This window comes from Alexandromys fortis, unplaced genomic scaffold (assembly GCF_014885135.2).
Source record: "Alexandromys fortis isolate MF-2015 unplaced genomic scaffold, M_Fortis_MF-2015_v1.1 scaffold_100_1_3062724, whole genome shotgun sequence".
Classification (NCBI taxonomy): Eukaryota; Metazoa; Chordata; class Mammalia; order Rodentia; family Cricetidae; genus Alexandromys; species Alexandromys fortis.
The window spans coordinates 2,633,933-2,654,876 of record NW_026067992.1 but is presented as its reverse complement, the minus strand read 5'-3'; the positions used below and the strand labels follow the sequence as shown (position 1 = coordinate 2,654,876).

The following is a 20,944-nucleotide window of genomic DNA, read 5'->3' as shown; positions in this document are numbered from 1 at the left end:
TATATATATTGATTTTTTTAAAGACAGGGTTTCTCTTTAGCTTTGGAGCCTGTCCTGGAACTCACTCTGTAGACCAGGCTGGCCTCAAACTCACAGAGATCTGCCTGGCTTTGCCTCCCGTGTGCTGAGATTAAAAGCATGTGCCACCACCACCCGGTAGGCATAAATACTTGAAATATTAATCTAGACTTTGACCTACTCAAAACCTGCTCAACTGGGTTCAGATCACCCCTTATGTCCGTCTTTTATGGCACACATTAACTTTAAAAGGGGGCAGCCATGACCTTTACTTTTCTAATGCACTATCAAAAACATCAACAGTTTAGTCTTTTTCTTACCCAATTTCCTTAGTGCTGAGGGTGTCACATTCTCTTCGTGGGGTCTGGGCCTATCTCTGATGTCCAGCCAATGGAACTGAAGTATGACTCTTGTCATTTATCCTCCACAAATTACGTTATTAAAAGTACATATTTCTACAATTACCTACATCTCCTGGCCAAACTAAAAGACCAGAGGCTGTTGAATTGTTAATTTCTCTTGGCCTCATCTTAGCCAAAGGTACAAGAGCAGGGAGTCCTTATGAATGGCCAGAGCTTTCTAGAACTCACAAGGCAAATAATTACAATAGCCACAAAGTTTTGGTAATATGGGACTAAGTAGATTTACTTATAACCATCATAATTCAGATCTATCAGGCTGTAGATTTACTTGTAACTGCTTAAGCCAGAGCTTGCCTATATCAGAATAAATGAAAGCCTTTGTTCTTAAAGTCTCCAAAAACATCATTTAAAATACTAGAAATTTTCAAAAGCAGGGACCTGAAATGGTGAATTTTAAAGATTTATTTTTATTGTATGTGTTAGTGTTTACCTGCATGTGTTTATGTATGTGTACCACATGTGTGCTAAGAGTCTGTTGAAGCTAGAAGGGGGCATTGGAGCCCCTGGAACAGGAGTTACAGACAATTATGAGCCTCCTCGTGGGTTCTCCGAACATAACCTAGATTCTCTGCAAGAGCATCTGGTGCTCTTAAAAGCTAGAGCAGCCTTTCTGGTTCTAACTGGTAAATTGTGAGATGGCTCAGAGAGCACAGATGTTTGTTTCTGGTCCCTGAAAACCAGAGAAAGGAAAGAAGGGGCCCTTTCAAGTTTGTCTTCTGGCCCATCATGGTTAAGTTTAGCACACAGGAAGAAGACTGCAAGACAGACTCTGTGGTTCCTCTCTTCCTTCTGATTTTATTAGTTCAGGCCAAACTCAACAGAGAGCACAAATGAGGAGCCCCAAGTGATGTGTCTATGGATGTCTGTCTTCCAGGATAGAGCTTGGTTAAAAAAAAAAAAAAAAGTAGAAATAATTTAGGGAGAAGGAAAGAAAAGAAGAAATGCTGTCGTTATAAATGTTCTCTAGAACCATTGAAGATTCAAAGCAGAACCATATATGGCAGGACAATTAAAAATATCTCCAAGCCTACTTCGCTATAATTTCCTTCTTCACACTGAGTTTTAAAAAGTGTTCTATTACAGGGATGTGCAGATTTTTCTTGTAAAGGCTTTGCTAGTACTTTAGAACTTGGGCTTAAAAGGCAAAATTGAAAAATGATTCGATATTTTTAGTCATTTGAGATGTAGGATTTAAACAAATATAAAATAGTCACTCAAATTCAGCGGGCAGAATTTGACTTGTGGGCAGCAGCTTGGTCAACCTCTGATCTAATTTTTGCTCTAATTTTCACCTTAATATCTGCTAGGCAATTTTAATGTCAAGTTAAAACCACACCACTTCCTCCTGACCTCTCACACTAGGATTCTGAGCTGAGATAGAACACCAGCTCAGGCCAGTCACTGAAGCGACCTAGTGAACTTTGAGAAGACAGAGGCTGGGACGAGATTAGAGTCCAGCAATCCTGGTAGCAAACCTGGAAGCTCTGAGGAGGAATTGTTTCGCTCTGTGTTTCCATGAGAAAGTGTCCTTTTCTTTGCTTTCCTTTATCTCTGTTTACCTTTAGTTTGCTTGTCTGCTGGTGAGAGTCCCACTCAGGAAACAGAATACTAATTTGCCACCCCTGCCCTTTGTGTAGCAAACCCAGGGAAGCAGTCTGCTCCACCCTATTTGGTCTCACACCCATTCTTTAATAAACATGCATGGCTCGTGGACTAAAGGACTGAAAGATAAGAACAGTGATAACACGAGTTTAGGACAGGAATGTCGCCTTAGGAGGAAGAGTCAGTTCCTAAAGGAAAGTCCCACGCTGTGCCCATGGGAAAGGATTTCCACAGGAAAGCTCGCCTGTTCCAGGGAAACACAAATGTCAGGATTACAGACCAATGTGTGGCATGATGGCAAGGTGGGAAGCCAGATACAAGTCTCTGTCATAATCTCTCCACCCCAATACCGCACATTAGATTTGGTAGACATGGATTGGTTATTACTGAACGACTATGACTGACTTCTCCCTGCTGCTTGTGAGCACTCTTTTTCCAGAAGGGCCCAGAATTTTATTAATTCGGTGTGCTTTAATTCAATGTGTTGTTCCCCCTGTTAAAGGTCCATAGATACATATATATGCTCCAACCCTGGATACAAGAGAGCCTGCTTGGCACTCAGTAATCATTTTACAGAAGTCTCAATCTCAGAGAGGTTCTTAGACAGGTCCTATCAGGTCGGGCTGGCAGGTGCAGCCGTCGGTCCCTTCCTCCAGGACACAGATCTGTGGCCCGGTCTGGGCGCGGCAGCCACAAAAGCGAGGAGGAGGAGGCTGTCTGGCTCGCACGCCCGCGCGTGCGGTGCAGCCCTGCAGCTCCCGCCCCCCGCCGCCGCCACCGCTGCCGCCGCCGCCTTTCTGTCTCCTCTCTCCCTCCGTACTGGACTCCGGTGCATTTCCGGCCCGGGGGGAATTTGGGCATCGGAGCCGGCCCGGGTGCTCGGGTGGCTGCGGCCGGCCCGCGGGGTGGGCGTGCGTGCGCCCAGGTCTCCTCCGTGCGCCCGCCCGAAGCCGAGCAGGCGCCATGGCCGACGTGAGTGTGGATCAGTCCAAGCTGCCGGGCGTGAAGGAAGGTAGGCCGGGCCTCGATCGCGGGTCCCGGGGAGCGGGGCTGCGTGGGGCGCGGGGCCGGCCACGCGTGCGGAGACCGGGCCTGGGCCGCCAGGGGCTGCGGGAGGTTCCACGGCCGGGACCGCGGCCCGGTTCTGTCCAATGGACGCTTAGTGTGGTAGAAACCACAGCCCAGCCAGCCTGGCCAGGGCCAGGGGGCGTTCGGAGTGGGGCCTTTGTTTTGAAACATGACCCTCTCCTTCTGTTCTTTCTGCTTCTCTCTTCTCCCTCCTTTCTGTCCTCTACTTCCTCCCTCCCTCCTCTCCCTTTTTATTCTCCTCCCTTCTCCCTTCTACCACAGTGTCTGGCTGGCTCTTTCTCACCTTCCAAAGGGTTTCACGTTGTAAGCTTGGCATTGCCATAAATGGATGAACCCCAAGTCCCCGTAAGCATCACCCTCTCCCTTCTTTTTAAATAAAGACTGGAATGGAAGGGGTGGGGAGTCTTGGAACCCTCATTTTTCATGGCTCCCACATTGAAGTCCAGGAAAATAAGATTGCCTAGTCCTGGCCAGGCAGAGCACTGCAAAAAGCCTTCATCACATGCCCTCGGGCCTAACATTTTTTAAAAATTGTTTTGGTTACTGGCTCATCTTAACTTCAGTCGTTGGCTCTCCAGGTCTTAGGAAGTTCCAGACTTAAGCATGTCAAACCCCAGAATGTTTAAGTGTGCTATGGTAAAGGCAGAAGTTCTCTGGGCCTTTGTTGTGGATCCCATTGGTTTCTTCTGGGACCTGTGGCCAACCCTGGGGAGTGTTTAAGTGAAAACTAAGGAATTTGCTTTCTTCGGACTTTAGGTTTCCTTGCTAACTTAATGTGAGGCAAATGGTCTTGCTCAGGCCAACCTAGAAATCCCAAGCCTCTTAGTGACTGCTTGGCTGCCTCAGCCCTGTAGTTAAAGGGAGCTCAGTGGCCCATAGTTCAAATTGTAGCTGGTTTGGATCTAGTCCTTTGTTTCTAAAGGGTAATAATGTCCTCAGGCGAAGCTTTTAGTGTTAGCATTTTTCCATCGTTTAGGATCCTGGCTTGACTTTGGTTATTATGTTTTTTTTTTTAATTTATTTTTATTTTTTTTTTTAGTTCACCGAAGCTAAGAAGCTGAACAATGGGGAAGGCAAACTGGTTCTCTACCAGGAGGCCTGTTGTAGAGTTTGCTTCTTCCAGGCTGTCTCCTGCTTTTAGATATGGGTTTTGTGTACATGTGTGTTGGCTGGTTTTATGGCTGAGGAGAAAGCCTTGGTAGTACTCTCATTGTTTGTGGGTGTGGCTGAGAGTGAGACTTGGAGTTCAAACAAAGCCTGACACACACAAAGCTTCAGCCCCCTGGTGCTGTGCCTTCCCCCTTCCCCAACCGTCCATCTTGTGTCAGTGTCCTGGCAAGCACTTTATGTTTGTGGATGCTTTGTAAGCCTGAGGTCTTCTGATTTCTTACCAAGACAGGCCTAAGTCCTGCTAGTGTCTGAGTTCATACTTGTCATCTAAAGCTGTTTCCCATTCCCAAGCACCAAGAGTCTGGATACATTCAGATTGGTTTTCATTTTGGAGAACATGCTTGGCATTCCTGTTTACATACTCTGATAAACTGATAAGAAAATATAGTGGGGCTCCCTTCTAGTGCCCTTGTTAGATTAGAATTTGATACTAGTTCACTTTGAAGGGTCGGAAGCTGTTGGAGTCGTTGTCCTTGGGAAGACCTGGCTTCTCTGGTTCTAAGATCATCAAAGGACGGATAGATTTATTAGGAGCACCCCCACAGTGGGGAGATTTTGATCTGTGAAGTATTCAAGTCTAATAATTTGTATCTTTCTCTCATATAATGCTTAATTATGGCCCAGTTACCACCCAACAATATCTTCTCCCTAATTAAAGAGAACCCGACGGTGCCTACGATGGAGCAGAGTGTGCCCTGACTCTGTGATGTCCTAAAACTCCAAGGGTGTTAGTCGCACTTTGCTTAATATTTTGGCTCAGGTTTTTGAATGTCATTAAAAAGATATCTATCTCTGTGTTTCCCACTTTTCTTTCTTTAAACCTTGGTGGCTTTATTTATGTACAGTTACATCTGATGTCATGGGTGGTTCCAGTGGAGTCTGGCAAGATATAAATGTGGCCTTTTCTTACTGTCCTTTCTCTAAGAGAATGTAGGACACTTTGAAACGGATGTATCAAGAACAGATATCAGGGTCCCATAATACTTCCATGAATTATTTCCTAGGTTAACGTATAATGTTTGCCACTTTGGTTTTTATGGAGGTCAGAGCTTCCGTCAGGCCCTTTACACACACACACACACACACACAGTCGGGATGTTCATACTCTTTGGAAAGCAAATTAGGAAACAAGGACGACTGAGTTTTACAGGTGAACAAAGTTAAGTCATTTAAATGTGCATACACTCCTATCTCACAGTCAACGTATATTTGGAACATCCATATGCTTTTGTGATGAAAAAGGTGTCTTTTCTTTTAGTGGTCTGCCAAATCTTGTTTTGTATTCCTATTGTTTAGATGGCAAGGCTGATCATTTGCCACATCTTAATAATCTGCGCCCTCCACCCCATTGTGTGCCTGCAAGTAGCAACATGGCTGACATCTAAAATCAGTACACACAGGAGTGACTTGTTTTTAGAGTATAGGCTCTGTTTTCAAGCCAATTATTTTTATAATAAAAGATAAAATTCAATATAGTTTTAGAAATAGCTATACAAATAGTCATACTAGAAAATGCTGGTTGATTTTCCATCTGAGACTCCCAGGTGGCACAGTGGGGTAAATTAATACTTCAAGAGGAAGATAAAATAATGCCTGCCCCAGTAAATTACCCAGTAGCTCCAGAGATCCAACACTTAATGCCTGCCCTCTGGGCAGCTGATGTGGTATCAGCATTTGACTGGTTGCAGGGAAAGTTTTCCTTTCCTTTTCTTCAAATTTTCATAGCAGATTGTGCTGATTTTAATGAGATTCTGATTAAGACTCTTTGAAATATTTTATTTACCTCACTGTATTCTCCACATCTACATTCATGGCTTTCATAGAGCCAGAAATTATGCAGGTAATATATGAATATGTGAATGAGTGAGTAACTGAGTGAGTGCACATATTTTACATGTTCCCTGTCTGTTTTAGAATTCTGTCTATACCATGACTCTTTTATATTTCTTCTCAGACTATATGCTTTTAAAGACATAGTTCCTTTTAATTCTAGCACATACCAGTAATGCCATCATTGAGTTTATAAGGGCATACATCTACACACACACACACACACACACACACACACACACACACACATTTATGTGAATATATATCTTGTAAGTAGAATTCATCTGATAAACATGTAAGACATACAAAAGAAGAAATTTCTTGTTTTATATTCTGGCTTTGAAAATAATACTGGAATAAAAATATACTAAAATAATATTTTCTTAAGTACAAAGTGGTGTGACACAATTTGGGAACTGTATAGACAGATTTTTACAAAAATAAATTTTTTTAACTCTAATATTTGGGTGTTTAGATTGCACGTATGTCTGCACTATGTGGGAGTTTGGTGGCTGTGGAGCACAGGAGGTGGTGTTACAACACTTAGAACTGGCATTACAGATGGTTATGAGCTGCCATGTGGGTTCTAGAAATTGAATACAAGGCAACTGGAAAGACACTCAGTGCTTTTAGCCTCTGAGCCATCTCTCTAGTCTCTAGATACAGATTTTCTAAAACAGTCTGCTCATTTCCATATAAGGTATGAGGGTAGCTACATAATACAAGTGCCTTGGGCTAAATGGCTGAGATCTAGACTGCAATTTATAATGTGTGGAGTTGTTCTAAAGAACCCTCAGATTTAACTGTTTGTGCTGTGTTTGTAATCTCAACAAGCAGGGGGATTATAAATCTGAGGCAATCTTGAGCTACACATAAGAGACACTTTGTCAGAACCAAAACAAACTTGTACACTTTTCCCATCATATGTGTTCTAAAAGTACCTCTAGCTCAAAGAGGTAAAAGCCTGTGTGGAAATGTAAGTATAACTTCTGAAGTGCTTCATGTACTATTAGTGTGTTTAAGAATAGAGTGAGAATTATGAATAGTAAGACTGTCTCAGAGATTTTTCTGAGGAGTTACTTTGGGGATAATATCTTCCATATTTTCCATGATGCTTCATGGGTTTTATTTTTTTTAGATAAATATTTTTTTTTCTTTTTGACTCTCTTGTTTGAGCAAATAACTTATTCCATGGATTCCTGGAAGTCACACTCCTGTCTCAGTGTTTTTCTACTTGGAAAAAAAAAATGCCTGTTTTTCTTGTATACTTAGCTTTCATAAAAGAGTTAATGTTTAAGGGTATAAGCTGTCTAAAATTAAACTTCTTAGGGAAGTAAACTCAAGAGAAATCATGGTTCCTAGTTTTTCTTTACTTCCTCTGTACATTTTCCAGATAAATGAATTTTGCTTCAGTGACCAAAAGCACTGTTAGTGCCATTAGATGAAGGATTTTTTTAACTGGTGACACACTTAAAGATGTCCTTGCTTCATAAATAGACAATTAGGAACCTAGATCTTTGATAAGACCTACAAAAGGTAATTGGTTTTATATTCAGATGCTTGAAATAAGATACTAATATAAACGAGTGCTCAGATACTATTTTTTTAAAGGTGACAAATAACTGTTCTTTTTGACACAATTTCATTTAAAACACATTCACACAAACATGAAGGTGTGTACACGAGGTAGCTAGTGAGCATAGTGTCATGAAAACCTTACTTTTTACACAGTACTTGTTTACATAGTACTTCCTCTTCTTTCTTTTCCTTCAGTGGAGTTCATTGAGTTATGGTTTATATAGGATGAAATACCATTCTTCTTAGTATATGGCTGTGAAGAGCAGTAGAGTCTATTTAAAAGTTTGCTGATTTTTGTAATTAGACTTCTTATTGAGCTTGGACAATTCTCTATACATGCATCTTTAAGACATCCAATTTATAAATGAAGTCAGTTTTAAATCTTTGTCTAATATCACAGCATTGTACACATTATTCAATACCTCTATGTAACCTTTTTAAATGTTGCTGTCTCGTATCTCATCAGTCACAAACAAAAGATAACTTTTAAATTTTGCTCAGTGGAACTTGCCTAAGATAAATATTGTGATATTTCAGTTACTAGTGTCATTTTACTTTGATAGCAAACATTCTACCCCTGAGCCTCAAACCTAGTAGCTAGTCCCAAGAGACCCAACCTTTTAAAATAAGTTTCTTTTTTTTTAGCTTATTGCTTGAGTAATTGGCTGTCTTCATCCCAAGAGATCCAACTTTTAAAATAAGTTTCTCATTTTTCTTAGCTTATTGCTTCAGTAATTGGCTGTCTTCACAGTCTCTTATGTGCATTTGCATAGATGAAGTGCTACTTCAGAGACTCAATCAGAAGTGTACCTAGACCAATGTGCCACCAAACCTTGAAAGCTTTAAGCTTTATATCTGATGGATGTTTGTAATCCCCAGGAAGCTCCTTAGTGACAGATATGACAGATAACTAGTGAGGTCACCACTGGGCTTTTTGCTTTGTCTTTTTTAAGGAGTCTTCAAGCTGGGGTTAATGTTCCTCGGTTTGCTGTAACCATGCATATGGTAAAGTGTGAACAGCATCAGTCTGTGCTGCCCTCTCTTCTGTCTCTGTGTTCACAGCTTACTCAGTCTTGTTTCTTTACCTTAGAGGAACTCACAATTTACTTTAAGAATCACACTCTCTAAGTTTGAGGACACTGGGAAATGAAGTAGAGAAAGATGGAGAAAGGACTCAATTAAGGCTCTGCTCGTTCCCATTTGTAGTTCCCATTTGTGCTCACATCTGGGCTAGCAGCTCTTTTAGAAAGTGTCATTGTCTTCATTTATAGGTCACATTCTGGCTCTGCCTACAAAACGTTCCTTGTTTTGTCAGTGATAGCTGGATTCTAAGTTGGGGTCTGCTTCTTTTGTTTCCCCAGATGTCTGCTGTCTGGCTTCATAATTTTAAACTGTTCTGTATTGTTTGTGCAACCCATTCTTTTGTTGTTGTTCTTTCCTTTTATTGAAAATAGATTCTTTCCTAATATATTCTGATTATAGTTTCCCCTTCTTCTCCCAGCTCTTGCCTACCTCTCCTGTCTTCCAGGCCCACCTTCTTTCTCTTTCTCATTAGAAAAGAACAGGCTTCTGAGTAATACCAACCAAACATGGCAGGTTAAAATATAGTTAGATAAAGCAATATCATCATTTTGAAGTTGGACTTGGCAAACTGAGAGGAGGAAAAGAGTCCCAAGAGCAGGCACAAGAAGGAGATACACACTCATTCTCACACTCTGAAGATCCATAATAAATAATAAATTAAAAATACAAAATAAAGCTAAAAGCTTTACTATATATGCAGAGGACCTCGTGCAAATGTAGGTAGGTCCTGTGCTTGCTGCTCCGGTCTCTGAGTTCATGTGTGCCTTGCTTAGTTTACTCGGTGGGCCTTGTTCTTCTTGTTCTCCAACTCCTCTGGCTCTTACATACTTTCTGCCTCCTTTTCCTGTGGATCCCTGAGTTCTGAATGGAGGAATTTGATAGAGATATCCCAATTAGAACTATGTGTTTCAATGTCTTTCTCACTCTCTGCATCTGTTTCCATCTGCTATTGGAGGAAGCTTCTCTGATGATGACTGAACAATATAGCAGAATATCATTAGGAATCGTTTCAGAATGTCACTAAGTGTCATTTTAGTGATTTTTTTTTTTTAAGACCCGTACCTGTAGTGTTTGGTTTTATCCTACATCTTTGGGCTGTCTTTTTGGTTACCATAGAAGTATTGGGCATGGGTTCTGTCTTGTAGAGTAGGCCTTAAATCAGTTTTTGTGCCACCAGTTTTGTGCCATCCTTGGCCTAGCATACTTTGCAGACAGGACAGATTATAGGTCAAAGGTTTTGTGGCTGTGTTGGTTTATGTTTCTCTTTTGGTTGCCTGAAGAGTACCTTCCTGCACTTAACACGCTACTTTTGGTTGGTGACCTAAAGGCCGATGGCTCTAGGTTGCTCCTTCCTCCGAGTCTGCTGTGCTGTCCTATCATCCATCCCTTGCTGTTGGGGCTCCAGCACCTAAGGCTGCTGGACCCATGCATGCTGCCTATTCCCTTGCTTTCCAGGTGGCTTATGGCAACCTCTCTTGTCAGGCATTCCATATCAAGGTTGTCGTCACCCATCCTGGTTGGAACGGTGAGCCATGAGTATGTTTTGTTGTTTTTAGCTCTGTAGGGTTGATGTTTGAAAGCTGGTAACAGAAAGCGGCATTGTTGAAAGACCAGGGATTTGATGATTGGGTGGGATCCTTATTAGATCCTTTCTGGCTGTGTAAATGCAAAGCTTCATTGGCTGGTCAAACCTGAAGGAAACCAGGACTGTCTTGAGGGTCATGATTTATTTTGAAATTCAGAGTTATTAAGCGAAACATAAAGAGTACACTATAAAATACATTAGACATGATTGAGGCTTCATGCATTCAGTACCAAGTTTACAAAGACTCTTCTTACTGTTTACTCTCTATTTATGGGTTTCCCTGTGTGTTCCCTAAAAATGTGGGGAGCAGATGTTGAACTGATTTTGTCATACAAGAGTGATAAGAAGTGTGCATTTTGATTCTTCTTTAGTAATATGTAATTAATATCATTTTTATTTTAAGATGAGGTGTAGGAGGCTACTCCTTTGCTGTACCCATTCTACTTTACACTTTTCTTGTAACCCAGCCACCCCTAGAATTACTTTGTAATACTTGGTTCAGCTTGAGAATGCATTCATTTTACATCCGCTTACAGTGTAAAAATTGAATTCTGCTGAGAAACTTCTTTGTAAAGGAAAATTGTACCTAGATCTGTAAGATGTGGTTTTGTATGTCTTCTTTACTATATTGTATTACTCTAGCACAATGTTTTCAAGCTGTGGGTCATGACCCCTTTGGGGTTGAATGACCTTTTCACAGGGGTTGCCTAAGACCATCTGAAAACATAGATATTTACATTGTGATTCATAGCAGTACCAAAATTACAGTTACGAAGTAGCAATGAAAATAATTTCATAGTTGGGGGTCAGCACAACATGAGGAACTATTAAAGGATCATGGCATTGGGAAGGTTGAGAACCACTGATCAAGCAACTCAGAGAAGTCAGTCCCATCTTTTGGTTCTCATTTCCTTATCTTTTCCTCAGATAATGTTTACTGGGCCATGCCCCGTGAGCTTGCTGTGAGAGTACCCTAGACCTTGACATGTTGTGCAGTGCCGTGGGACTTTCCATCTGGTGATGCTGCTGGTGGGTTGCTTTCTACTCTTGCCAGCATTGTCTCTGTGAGCCCTAACTTCTGCCCTCTGCCTGGAGTTTATGTCTTCACTATGCAGATGGAGGCTTTCTCCATTTGTAACACCTGGTCTACCTAGCTTAGCTGGAGAAGTGATTCTCTGTAAGCCTAAGCTACCTTTTTCCCATGTGTCTCCTGAGCTCCCTTTAAAATACCTATTCCTAGACCAGCCTACCCCATTCTCTGAACAGTCCACTGTCTGTTGACTAGGCCACAGCGGACTAGTTTTTAGGGTTTTGTCTATTAGATAGTTCTCTGGAAACTGTGTTTCCTGCACAGGATGACCTCACCCGGGTAGCGGTGGGACGAGGGTTAAGTCAAGTTTACTTTCCTTACATGAATTCTCTCATCTCTGAGATATCTAAAGGAGTTTTGTATTTGGGTTTGTTGCAGGGAATAGTCAAATCTGTTTAAAGGTTGATGCTAGTTTTGTGAGACCCTGGTAAAATACATACATTATTCAGGAATTTCTGTGCCAGCTTCTTTGTTGAGGACACAGAAAATACACTTTTAGATGGTGCTGCATTTAACTCTGAGTTCTCATGTGTGCTCTTTCCTCCTTTAGTTGATTTTTAGATAAACGACATTAACAAATAACATTCAAGTTTAACAGTTTTTAAAAATAAAGAGAGATAATAGCAAACAATTCTGAAAGTTTTAGATAAAAAAATTATATGCAGTTTGTACATTTGTAATGGTTTAATGATGAAAAGAAGAGGAAAATCATAATCAAAGTAGCTCAAAGGTTTTTGCTTTAGTTATGTTTAATTTGCACTTTAGAATGATCTCATTCAGTTTAAGTGGAAAAGGTAAAATCAGCACTCCTTTAAACACACAAATGCTCTAAGTATATCTGAGAATTTCTTACATGAATACAGTATATTTTGATCATATCCACTTCTTCTCTTCCAGCTCTTTTCAGACCCTCTGCTCTATCACATCCGCTCCCAACCTCATGTCTTCCTCCTCATGTCTCCTTTTCTCTTCTTCCTTATTTTTATTACTTTTGGTTCTGTGTATATGTGTGCATCGGTGTGTGGGTGAGGTGACATGCATATGGGTTCCTTGGAGGTCAGAGGCCTCAGGCATTTCTAGAACTGGAGTTACAGTGTTAGGAGTCTCCTGGTGTAGGTGCTGAGAACTGAACTCGAGTCCTTTGCAATAGATCATATCTGGTAAGCCTTCTACCCTTTTAATAAGAGTCCAATATGCATGCAGGGTAGACATTCATTAGAGTAACGAGGTGTGCTCATCTTCTTGCAAGGTGAGACATTAGGATCAAGCTTCCTCTGTCTACATGTAGCTACTCAGTTTCCCCTGCATCATTTGTGTCTCCTCTTCAGTGTGTGTGTGTGTTTTATTACTACAGGTGTGCGTTCTTATATCTGGGTTCTTTGATCTGTGGGTATGTCTGGATTGTGACTGTGCCATGATTTACTACTGCGACAGTGTAGCTTTAAGACAGGGATGCAGACTCTCCAGTTGGACTGTACTGTTCAGGACAGTGTTGGCTAGCCTGGATGTTCATTGCTTCCCTATGGATGTAAGATTGGATTTGTTTGTTGGTTTATTATTTCTACGAAGAATTGTGATCGGAATTTTGATGGATTTGCATTGAATCTGTAGTTTGCTTTTCACAATATTCTAACAATTCGTAGGGATGAGAGGTCATTCATTTTGTATTTTGTTCAGTTTACTTACATTTTAAAGTTCTCATTTTATAGGTCTTTCATTTCCTTGCTATGTTGGGGTATTTTATTTTATTGAGGGTTTTGTGAATGGGATTTCTTGATTTTTTTTCCCTCTGTGAATTTTGTCTTTGTCTTTTTGTTAGTTTTGTATCTGCTCACTTTGCTGAAGGTGTTTCTCATTCTAGGAGTTTCTTTGGGAACTTGGAATCTCTCATGAATAGAGTATTATCATCTGCAGTAGACTTTGACTTCTATTTCTAATCCCTTTTATTTTCTTCTCATTTTATTTCTGTAGCTGGGAATCCATGTGGTTTGTTGAGTAGAAGTGAATAGAGTGGTCCCATTGTCTCTGATCTTAGTGTCAGTGCTTTGATTTTTACAATTATACATGATGATAGTCATTAATTTGTGATATAAAACCATCATTGTGTTTAGATATGATTCTTGTATTCCTAGTCTCCCCAGGATATATGTTTTTTATTATAAATGGATGTTTTATTGTATCAAAGGTCTTTTCCATGTCTATGAAGTAGCTATGTGAGTTACACCCACATCCCTAACTTGGTCTTTTGGATGTGTACTTGAATTTGCTTTACAGTATTTTGTTGACAATTTTTGCATCTTTGTTGATTAGAGAGATTGTGTTATAATTGTTTATGACTTTGGTATGGAGTGATACTGGCTTTGTAAAAGGGTTTGGAAGTGTGCCTCCATTGCTATTTTAAAGAATAAATTTTGGAGTATTGACATCGGTTCTTTTTCAAAGGTCTAGTCGAAGTCTGTACTGAATTAACCTAGACCTGGGCTTTGTGTGGTAGGGAAAGTTTTATTACTGCTTTTATCTCATTGCTTATATAAATCTATTTAAATAATTCACTTCATCTTGGTTTAGTTTCCACAGATCTCCACCCATTTCCTTTAAATTTTTCAGTTTAGTGAAATGTAAAGTTTTAAAGTATGTCATCATGATTTTTTTGATTCTTTTTGGTGTTTTTTAATTTTTCCTGTTTTATTCTTAATTTTTCTCTCTCTGTCTTTCTTTTGGTTTGTTTGTGTAAGCCTTTGTCCGTGTTATCTTTTCAAAGATCCAGCTCTGATCCATTGGTTCTTTTTATCATTTATGTCATCTCTATTTCATGAATTTCCAACTGTATCTTCATTATTTCTGCCTGTCTACTGCTTTTGGGATTGATTTGTTTTTGTTATTTTAATGGCTTAAGATTCATTACCAGGTTATTTAATTCTAGGAATTAAAAAAAAAATTCTTTCTTGATTCTTGAGTGTACCAGTCATCATTCCAGTGTTTTGTTTAGTTTCCATGAGAGTCTATTTCCTGAAGTCTGGTCTTATCTCATTGTGGTCAGATAGAATAGATGACATCACTTCAGGATTTATGGATGTGTAGAGATTTTATTCTTGTCCCGTACATGATGTGCTCTAGAAAAAGTTGCATGGGTTACGAGAGGAACATGTATTCCTTTTGCTTTCTTGTCTGAGTTTTACCCTATGCAATTTTTTTTCCCCAGTCCTATACTTGTCTCTTTTGGAATCGAGCTCTTTTTCTGTGTTTGGTTTTCATTTGGAACTCCTTGACAGAACTGTGAGTTCGAGATAGCTGATTGATATGACCCTGCAGGGCCATCAGCCAGGAGAGCTGTGTGCTGCCTAAAACATTGTTCAGAGCATGTGTTTACTTCTCCAGGTTTTGTCATCCTTGTTGGGGTGCAACGATGGTTCTGGAAGCAGCCACTGTGGACACATTCCATAAACGGACACTTGCACTGCTTGGTAGATTTCACGGAAGAGCTCTTTTGCCCAGTGTACAATTAACTGCGTATCTGAGTTTGCCAGATTCTGCACCTGGGAGGCGACGTGTTTGGTTGCAGTACTAGCAACAGTAGCTCCCTTGGTAGAGCACAGTTTTCAGGCTGGCAGAAGTTTTCTTGGGGCGTTGAGCAAGTGGATTTTGGGGACTGGAGAAGCAGCTGGTGAAGAGAAAATATTCCTGTTCACTTTGTTTCCCAACAGTGATCAGCCACTCATTCTGACATGGCTTCTAGTTCACTATCTTACTTGGGGGGAAAAATGTTATATTTCTAAGGATACATATTAGCCTGTTTAAGTCTCTAAATAATTCTTATTTATTTTTGGTGCAGGGGATTGGACCATGGGATTGGACCTTTGGACATGCTAGGCAAACAATGTGCTACTGACCTGCCTGCCAGCCCTTCTTTCAAATAATTCTTATCTTTTATGTAACAAGTGACAGTGTAGTTTAGTAGTAGAGCTTTTGTCTTGGTTCCAGAACCTAAAATAAAACAAAACGAAAGTACCTTTAACACACATGCACACATGACCACACACGAATATGGACACACACTACCATGCACACTTTAGAACAATAAAAGTGAAGTCTATTCTCTGCATTTGAAAGGTATATGGACATCTTGTCTTCTTTTTGTTCAAGATGAAGGCAGCTGGCTAATTTTATGTCACTTTGACACCAGCTAAAATCACTGGGGAAGAGGGAGTGTCCATCTTTAATGCCAGCACTCAGAAGGCAGAGGCAGGCAGATCTCTTAGATCTTGGCCAGTCTTGTTCACTGAACAGATTCCAGGACAACATAGGCGATACAGAGAAACCCTGTCTCTAAGAACCCAAAAAGAAAAACAGAAAAAAGAAATAGGAAGAAAATGCCTCCATCAGATTGGTCTTCGAGTAAGTCTGTATGCATTTCCTTAAGTAGAGATTGATGTGTGGGGGAAGGCCCAGCCCATTGTAGGCGGGGCCACCCCAGAGCAGGCCCTTAGGAACAAAGGCAGTAAGCCACACTCCTCCATAGCCTCTGTATTCATTTCTGCCTCCAGGTACCTGCCTTAGATACCTGTGCTGACTTCCTCAGTGATGGACTGTGTGTGACCTGAGAGTTTTAAGAAGAAATAAACTCTTTCCTCCTCAGTTGCTTTTGGTTGTGGGGTTGTCACAGCATTCAAAACCCTGCAAAGACAGCCATAGTGTAACTGAGCATCCGGCCCCAGGAAACCTTTGAGCAAAAGGTGCAGTCTGCAGTTGATGACGCGGGCTCCCTTTAACTGATAGTGGAGGCGTTGTGAGCACTGCTGGCTGGAGGAGAAGCTTGTCAAAGGATGGTTATTGGAGGGTCGCTGATGAAGGAAAGCAAATATTTGTTGCTTTGCTTACTGGAAATAGCTTCACAGCAGCAGTGTGGAAATAGTTATTTGGTGCAGGACAAGGTTAGCACATCAGTTAATGTATGTGGGTAGCTTCATGTAGGCTGCAGTGGGACAGATTTGTATCATTCTATTGAATAAACTTTGTTTCCTGCAGTTCTGTCTCTTGGATGAATTCCTGGATTAATGTAGATTTCCCTCCACAGTGCCGAGTATGCGGCTCTTAAGTGAGAAGGAGCCTGTCAGAATTCACTGTTGGTCAGACGGCAGAATTTACACTAAAAATCTGGATGTTTTCTAGGAGCAGATGTGCTTATGTGTTACAGTAAGGCCATTGTATTTCTGCATATTGGTTAAACAATATCATGTTTCCTAAAATTAAAGATATCAAAATGGCATATAGATTATGTAAAAAGTTACCATTATAAAACAATTAAAAGTACAAAAATTAGGAAAATCCATCGAGCTTTAGTCATACAACTTTTTCCTGTACATTTTAAAGTGTTACTTGGATTTTGCATGGCTGTGCTTCTAAGTATGCAATTCTAATGCATTTCAATTGTGATGCTTTGATGGTTGATCTATTTCAGACTAACTATGTGACTTTCATAGAGAATGTTGCATTGTTCTCTTAGTCTTACACATTTGTCTGTGAAAGTTTGGAATGGTGAGATTAATCAAACATTTAGATATTCTGCTTCCCCTTCACTTCTACTTACTCTGATTTGGAAATGTGCTGTCCTGTTGGATGTTAGTTACAAAGAAGTTCTGTTTCTCTCCCCTCATAGTAATAGCTGAGCCTTCACTGAAAATAAAGAACTATCAGACATCCACACCTGGAGCCGGAGAGATGGCTCAGCAATTGAGAGCATTTCTGCAGATTTTTAAAGGCCCGTAGTGACCGCATCTTTTATTTTAGAAGCCTAGATCTGAGTCACTAGTGGGTTAATAACACCTGTCTAGAAGAGATATTTAATAGAAAATAACCCATTATAAGATGTTATTAACTTTGGTGATGCCAACACTAATAATAGGCTTTACTGAATTACTTCTTGTTAAATGGCAAGTATTTTCTTTACCCTTCCTATGGGTAATAATATTTTATCTTAATAAAACACTTCTCTCCCCATTTTAAAGAAAATATTTTGTGGCTATAAAGATAAATAATTGTACACACTTATACCCTGGTGTTGGATACATGGATACAAAATATAATGATTAAATCTGAGTAAATGCCTGTCCAAGTATTCATCAAAACCCTTTTAGCCTATGAAAATGCTCATTTTATTGCCATTTTATATGGAGTTTTGTTACTCCATAACGCACCAGATTCCTGGTACCTGAACTTAGCACCCACTAAACTGTATTTCCCAGATGAGAAACATGAGGTTGAGGTTCCCCAGATGAGAACAGAGAGATGAAAGAATTTGCTGAAGATTTTTAGCTGATGACTGAGCAATATGTGACTCCTGGTCTATGTAGCTCTGAAACTGATGTTTTGTCTGAGAAATAATAAACAAAATTCACAACATATCCAAGTTGCTACTCTGTGCTCTTTACCTTGGATCTTGGCGTTCTTACTGGAATCCACCTTTGATTTTTGCTTTTTCCTTCATGGTAATAGCTGACTTCCCAGCCTTTGTTAAGAAAAGAAAGCTATCAAGAATCCTCATGTGGGGCTGGAGAGATAGCCTAGCAGAGGGCCTAGAGGACTAGGTAAGATTCCTCTCACCCACATAGGATGGCAACTCACAGCTGTCTTTAACTCAGTCCCAGAGAACCTAAGTCCTCATGGCCTACTTAGGCACATGTGTGTATTGTATACATGCTAGAAACACTACACCCATATATATAAAAAGCAAAAATTTAAATATTAATACATAATTTGAATACCAATAGATGAATAAGGTTTTCTCTCTTAAGAAATAAACAAAATAAGGACAAAAAGAAAAATTAACCTCAATTTACATAATCCCTTTCTAAAGAACTTTGTTCATTTCCTATTTTTTTGTCTTGAAGTCTTGTGGTCATACTGAGAAACACAGGCTAGTTTCTTCTTTGTCACTATTGCAGGGTCTCTATGTAGACTTTATTTCTGGAATAGGATATCTAATTTTAAAGTAGTCTCCTTGACTGACAGCGAGGAAAGTAGGTCTGCTATGTGTGGATACGTACATCATTGTGAGACTTAGTTGATTCTAGCAAGGTGCCCAGATGTCGGGGTATCTTCTAGCTACATTTCTTATCCATAACCACGACTTGATTCTGAAATGTGATGATATGTCAGAGGAAACTTTTGGGAATCTCAAGACTTACTCACGTGTTTCTGACCTAATTATTATTTACATACACCAAGGTTACTGGAAACTTGTGTAGATTTGGACCAAGTTACTGGAGTGAAATTGTGCATTGTACATTTTATGGAAAGCTTTTTTAGGAATATTTTCACTTTGTTTGCTTATCTTATCATCTATAACTGCAGTAAAGTTGAAAGTTTTTAGATCAGTTTTTTTATTTTTAATGAATTTAATTTATTAATGACAATAGGAGAAAACATGTTGGTCAAGTATGTACTTCCAGAAGAGAAATTGAGAGTGTACAGTCTGGCTCAGGATAAACAAGTGTTGTAGGAGCTAGCACTTAAGGGAACTCTCTTGTTCTATGAAGCCACAACCCAATAGTTTTTTTTTTTTTTTTTAAATTTCCCCTGGTAAGTTGGGTTGGATGTGATATTTTGGGTTTTAATGAGCACCACTAGGTTTATTCTACAGAAGTTTAAGGAGATGAGTGGCTTTTCCTTCTAGGCTAAGGCAAACAGAGAACTAGCCGCCAAACCATATGAAACCAACAGTGTGCCAGAGAAATGGCATTCAGAGAGTGAAACAGATCTGGAGTTCCTTTTGAGATAGATGAACTCAAAGTAGAATAAATAGATTCTTATTGTCTGGGTAATTTTAGAGGAAAAATGCTTTAAAAAAACTTTTCTATGTCATATTCTTTTGAGGATGCCCTAGGACTAACAATAGTCTCTTGTTTTCTAGACCATGAGATTGTCTCTATCAGAATAAAGCGTTTAAAATAACAATGCTTTCCACTACTTAAGCACTTATTAGTGGTTTCTCCTCTCATATTGCAGATGAGTAAACGTGTTTACATTTATGCCTTATCAGAATATTCAATTAGAGAATTGTAGAGCTCATCATTGTTACCCCTTTATGCTTCCCTGTGCATTGTGTATTCATTGAATGCCTCTTGGAACCTCACAGTGTCATACAGTAATGTATACGAGTTCCATCTTTTTATAAAGATGATTAGAAAATTTTAGGTTGATCTGAAAATAATGGACATTTTAAAGTAGAGGTGATTCCATTTTAGTAATTTTTATGATAGAATAATTTAGTTATTTTAAGTTCAAACATTCCCGGATTGTTACAAAGTAGATCAACCATATAAAATGTAATATATATAAGGAATGCAGGGAAGACAATAACATTTAAGAGAATGCCTTTTTTCAGTTGTGATCAGTTTGATTTTCAAGGCATGTTGAAATTCATGAGTATACACATTGGCTAATCTGATTTCAAGGTCCTTGGGTATGTTATTGAGTGAACCCCATTAACCACGGTGAATGCTTGCTTCTTTTTCTACTTGGGCCTTGTTTACTTTAGCTTTGTGGTAATATCTGCAAAGTGATGGCCCCAGGAATATAGAATGACTTTTTTCCTTTGTATCCTCCTGAAGTTACCAACACTACCATCTGCTGCCAAGCTAAGGGACAAAAAAACAGGAAAGATCTCAGGATTCAAGCATCTGAAACTGAATTGATGGCTAACATAAGAGTAATAAAGTGCTAAAGACTCTTAATTGCTCATAAAAAAGTGATTTAGAAATATTTATTAAAACAGGTGTACTTTCACATGTACCTGGATATACACATACTGACACACATCTGCACACTTATGCACATGTGTACACTTAAAGATGGTCTTGGTTTTAGACGTTGTAGTAATAGGAGCAGCGGGGCTGCGTCCCCAGCACCCCGGCCGCCTCGCTAGCTTATGCCCCAAAATAACAACACACAAATTGTATTCATTTAAATACTGCTTGGCTCATTAGCTCTAGCCCTTACTGGCTAATTCTGATATCCCGATCAACCCATCTCTAATAATCTGTTTAGCACCCGACTTACCAGAAAATATTCAGCATGTCTGACCTGGCGACTTGCTTCATCGCCTGCATCTGCCCGGGAGAGGGGAGCATGGCATCTCTGAGCTCACTTTCTCTTCCTCCCAGCATTCTGTTCTGTTTACTCCTCCCACCTATGTTTTAACCTATCAGGGCCAAGCAGTTTCTTTATTGCTTAACCAATGAAATCAACAGATTGATATATGACATTCCCACATCAAGATGTTTAATGTTGTGGAGCCTAATCCAGGTTCAAGTGATCCATTTATCTAAATGAGCTCTGTCCCACCTGTCCAGATGTAATTATTATCTAGAACATGGTTACCCAATAAGACATCCTTGATAATGAAATTATGCTATATTCTATACATAGTATATATAGCATACTATATATAACTATTTATTTATTTTTTATTTTTTTTTT

General features: G+C 39.7%; 1 protein-coding gene across 3 annotated transcripts in view; it reads left to right on the top strand.

Moving 5' to 3' along the window:
* The first annotated feature begins 2,731 nt into the window (after window positions 1-2,731).
* Window positions 2,732-20,944, top strand: part of Ccdc50 (coiled-coil domain containing 50) — a 63,187-nt gene continuing 44,974 nt past the window's right edge. For 2 of the 3 annotated variants that reach the window (XM_050159921.1, XM_050159919.1), the window contains exon 1: window positions 2,732-3,054. In XM_050159921.1, the coding sequence (XP_050015878.1) occupies window positions 3,006-3,054 (49 nt within the window). In that variant the 5' untranslated portion in view covers window positions 2,732-3,005. The remainder of the gene's footprint in view (window positions 3,055-20,944) is intronic. The other variant, XM_050159920.1, reaches the window with a different exon arrangement.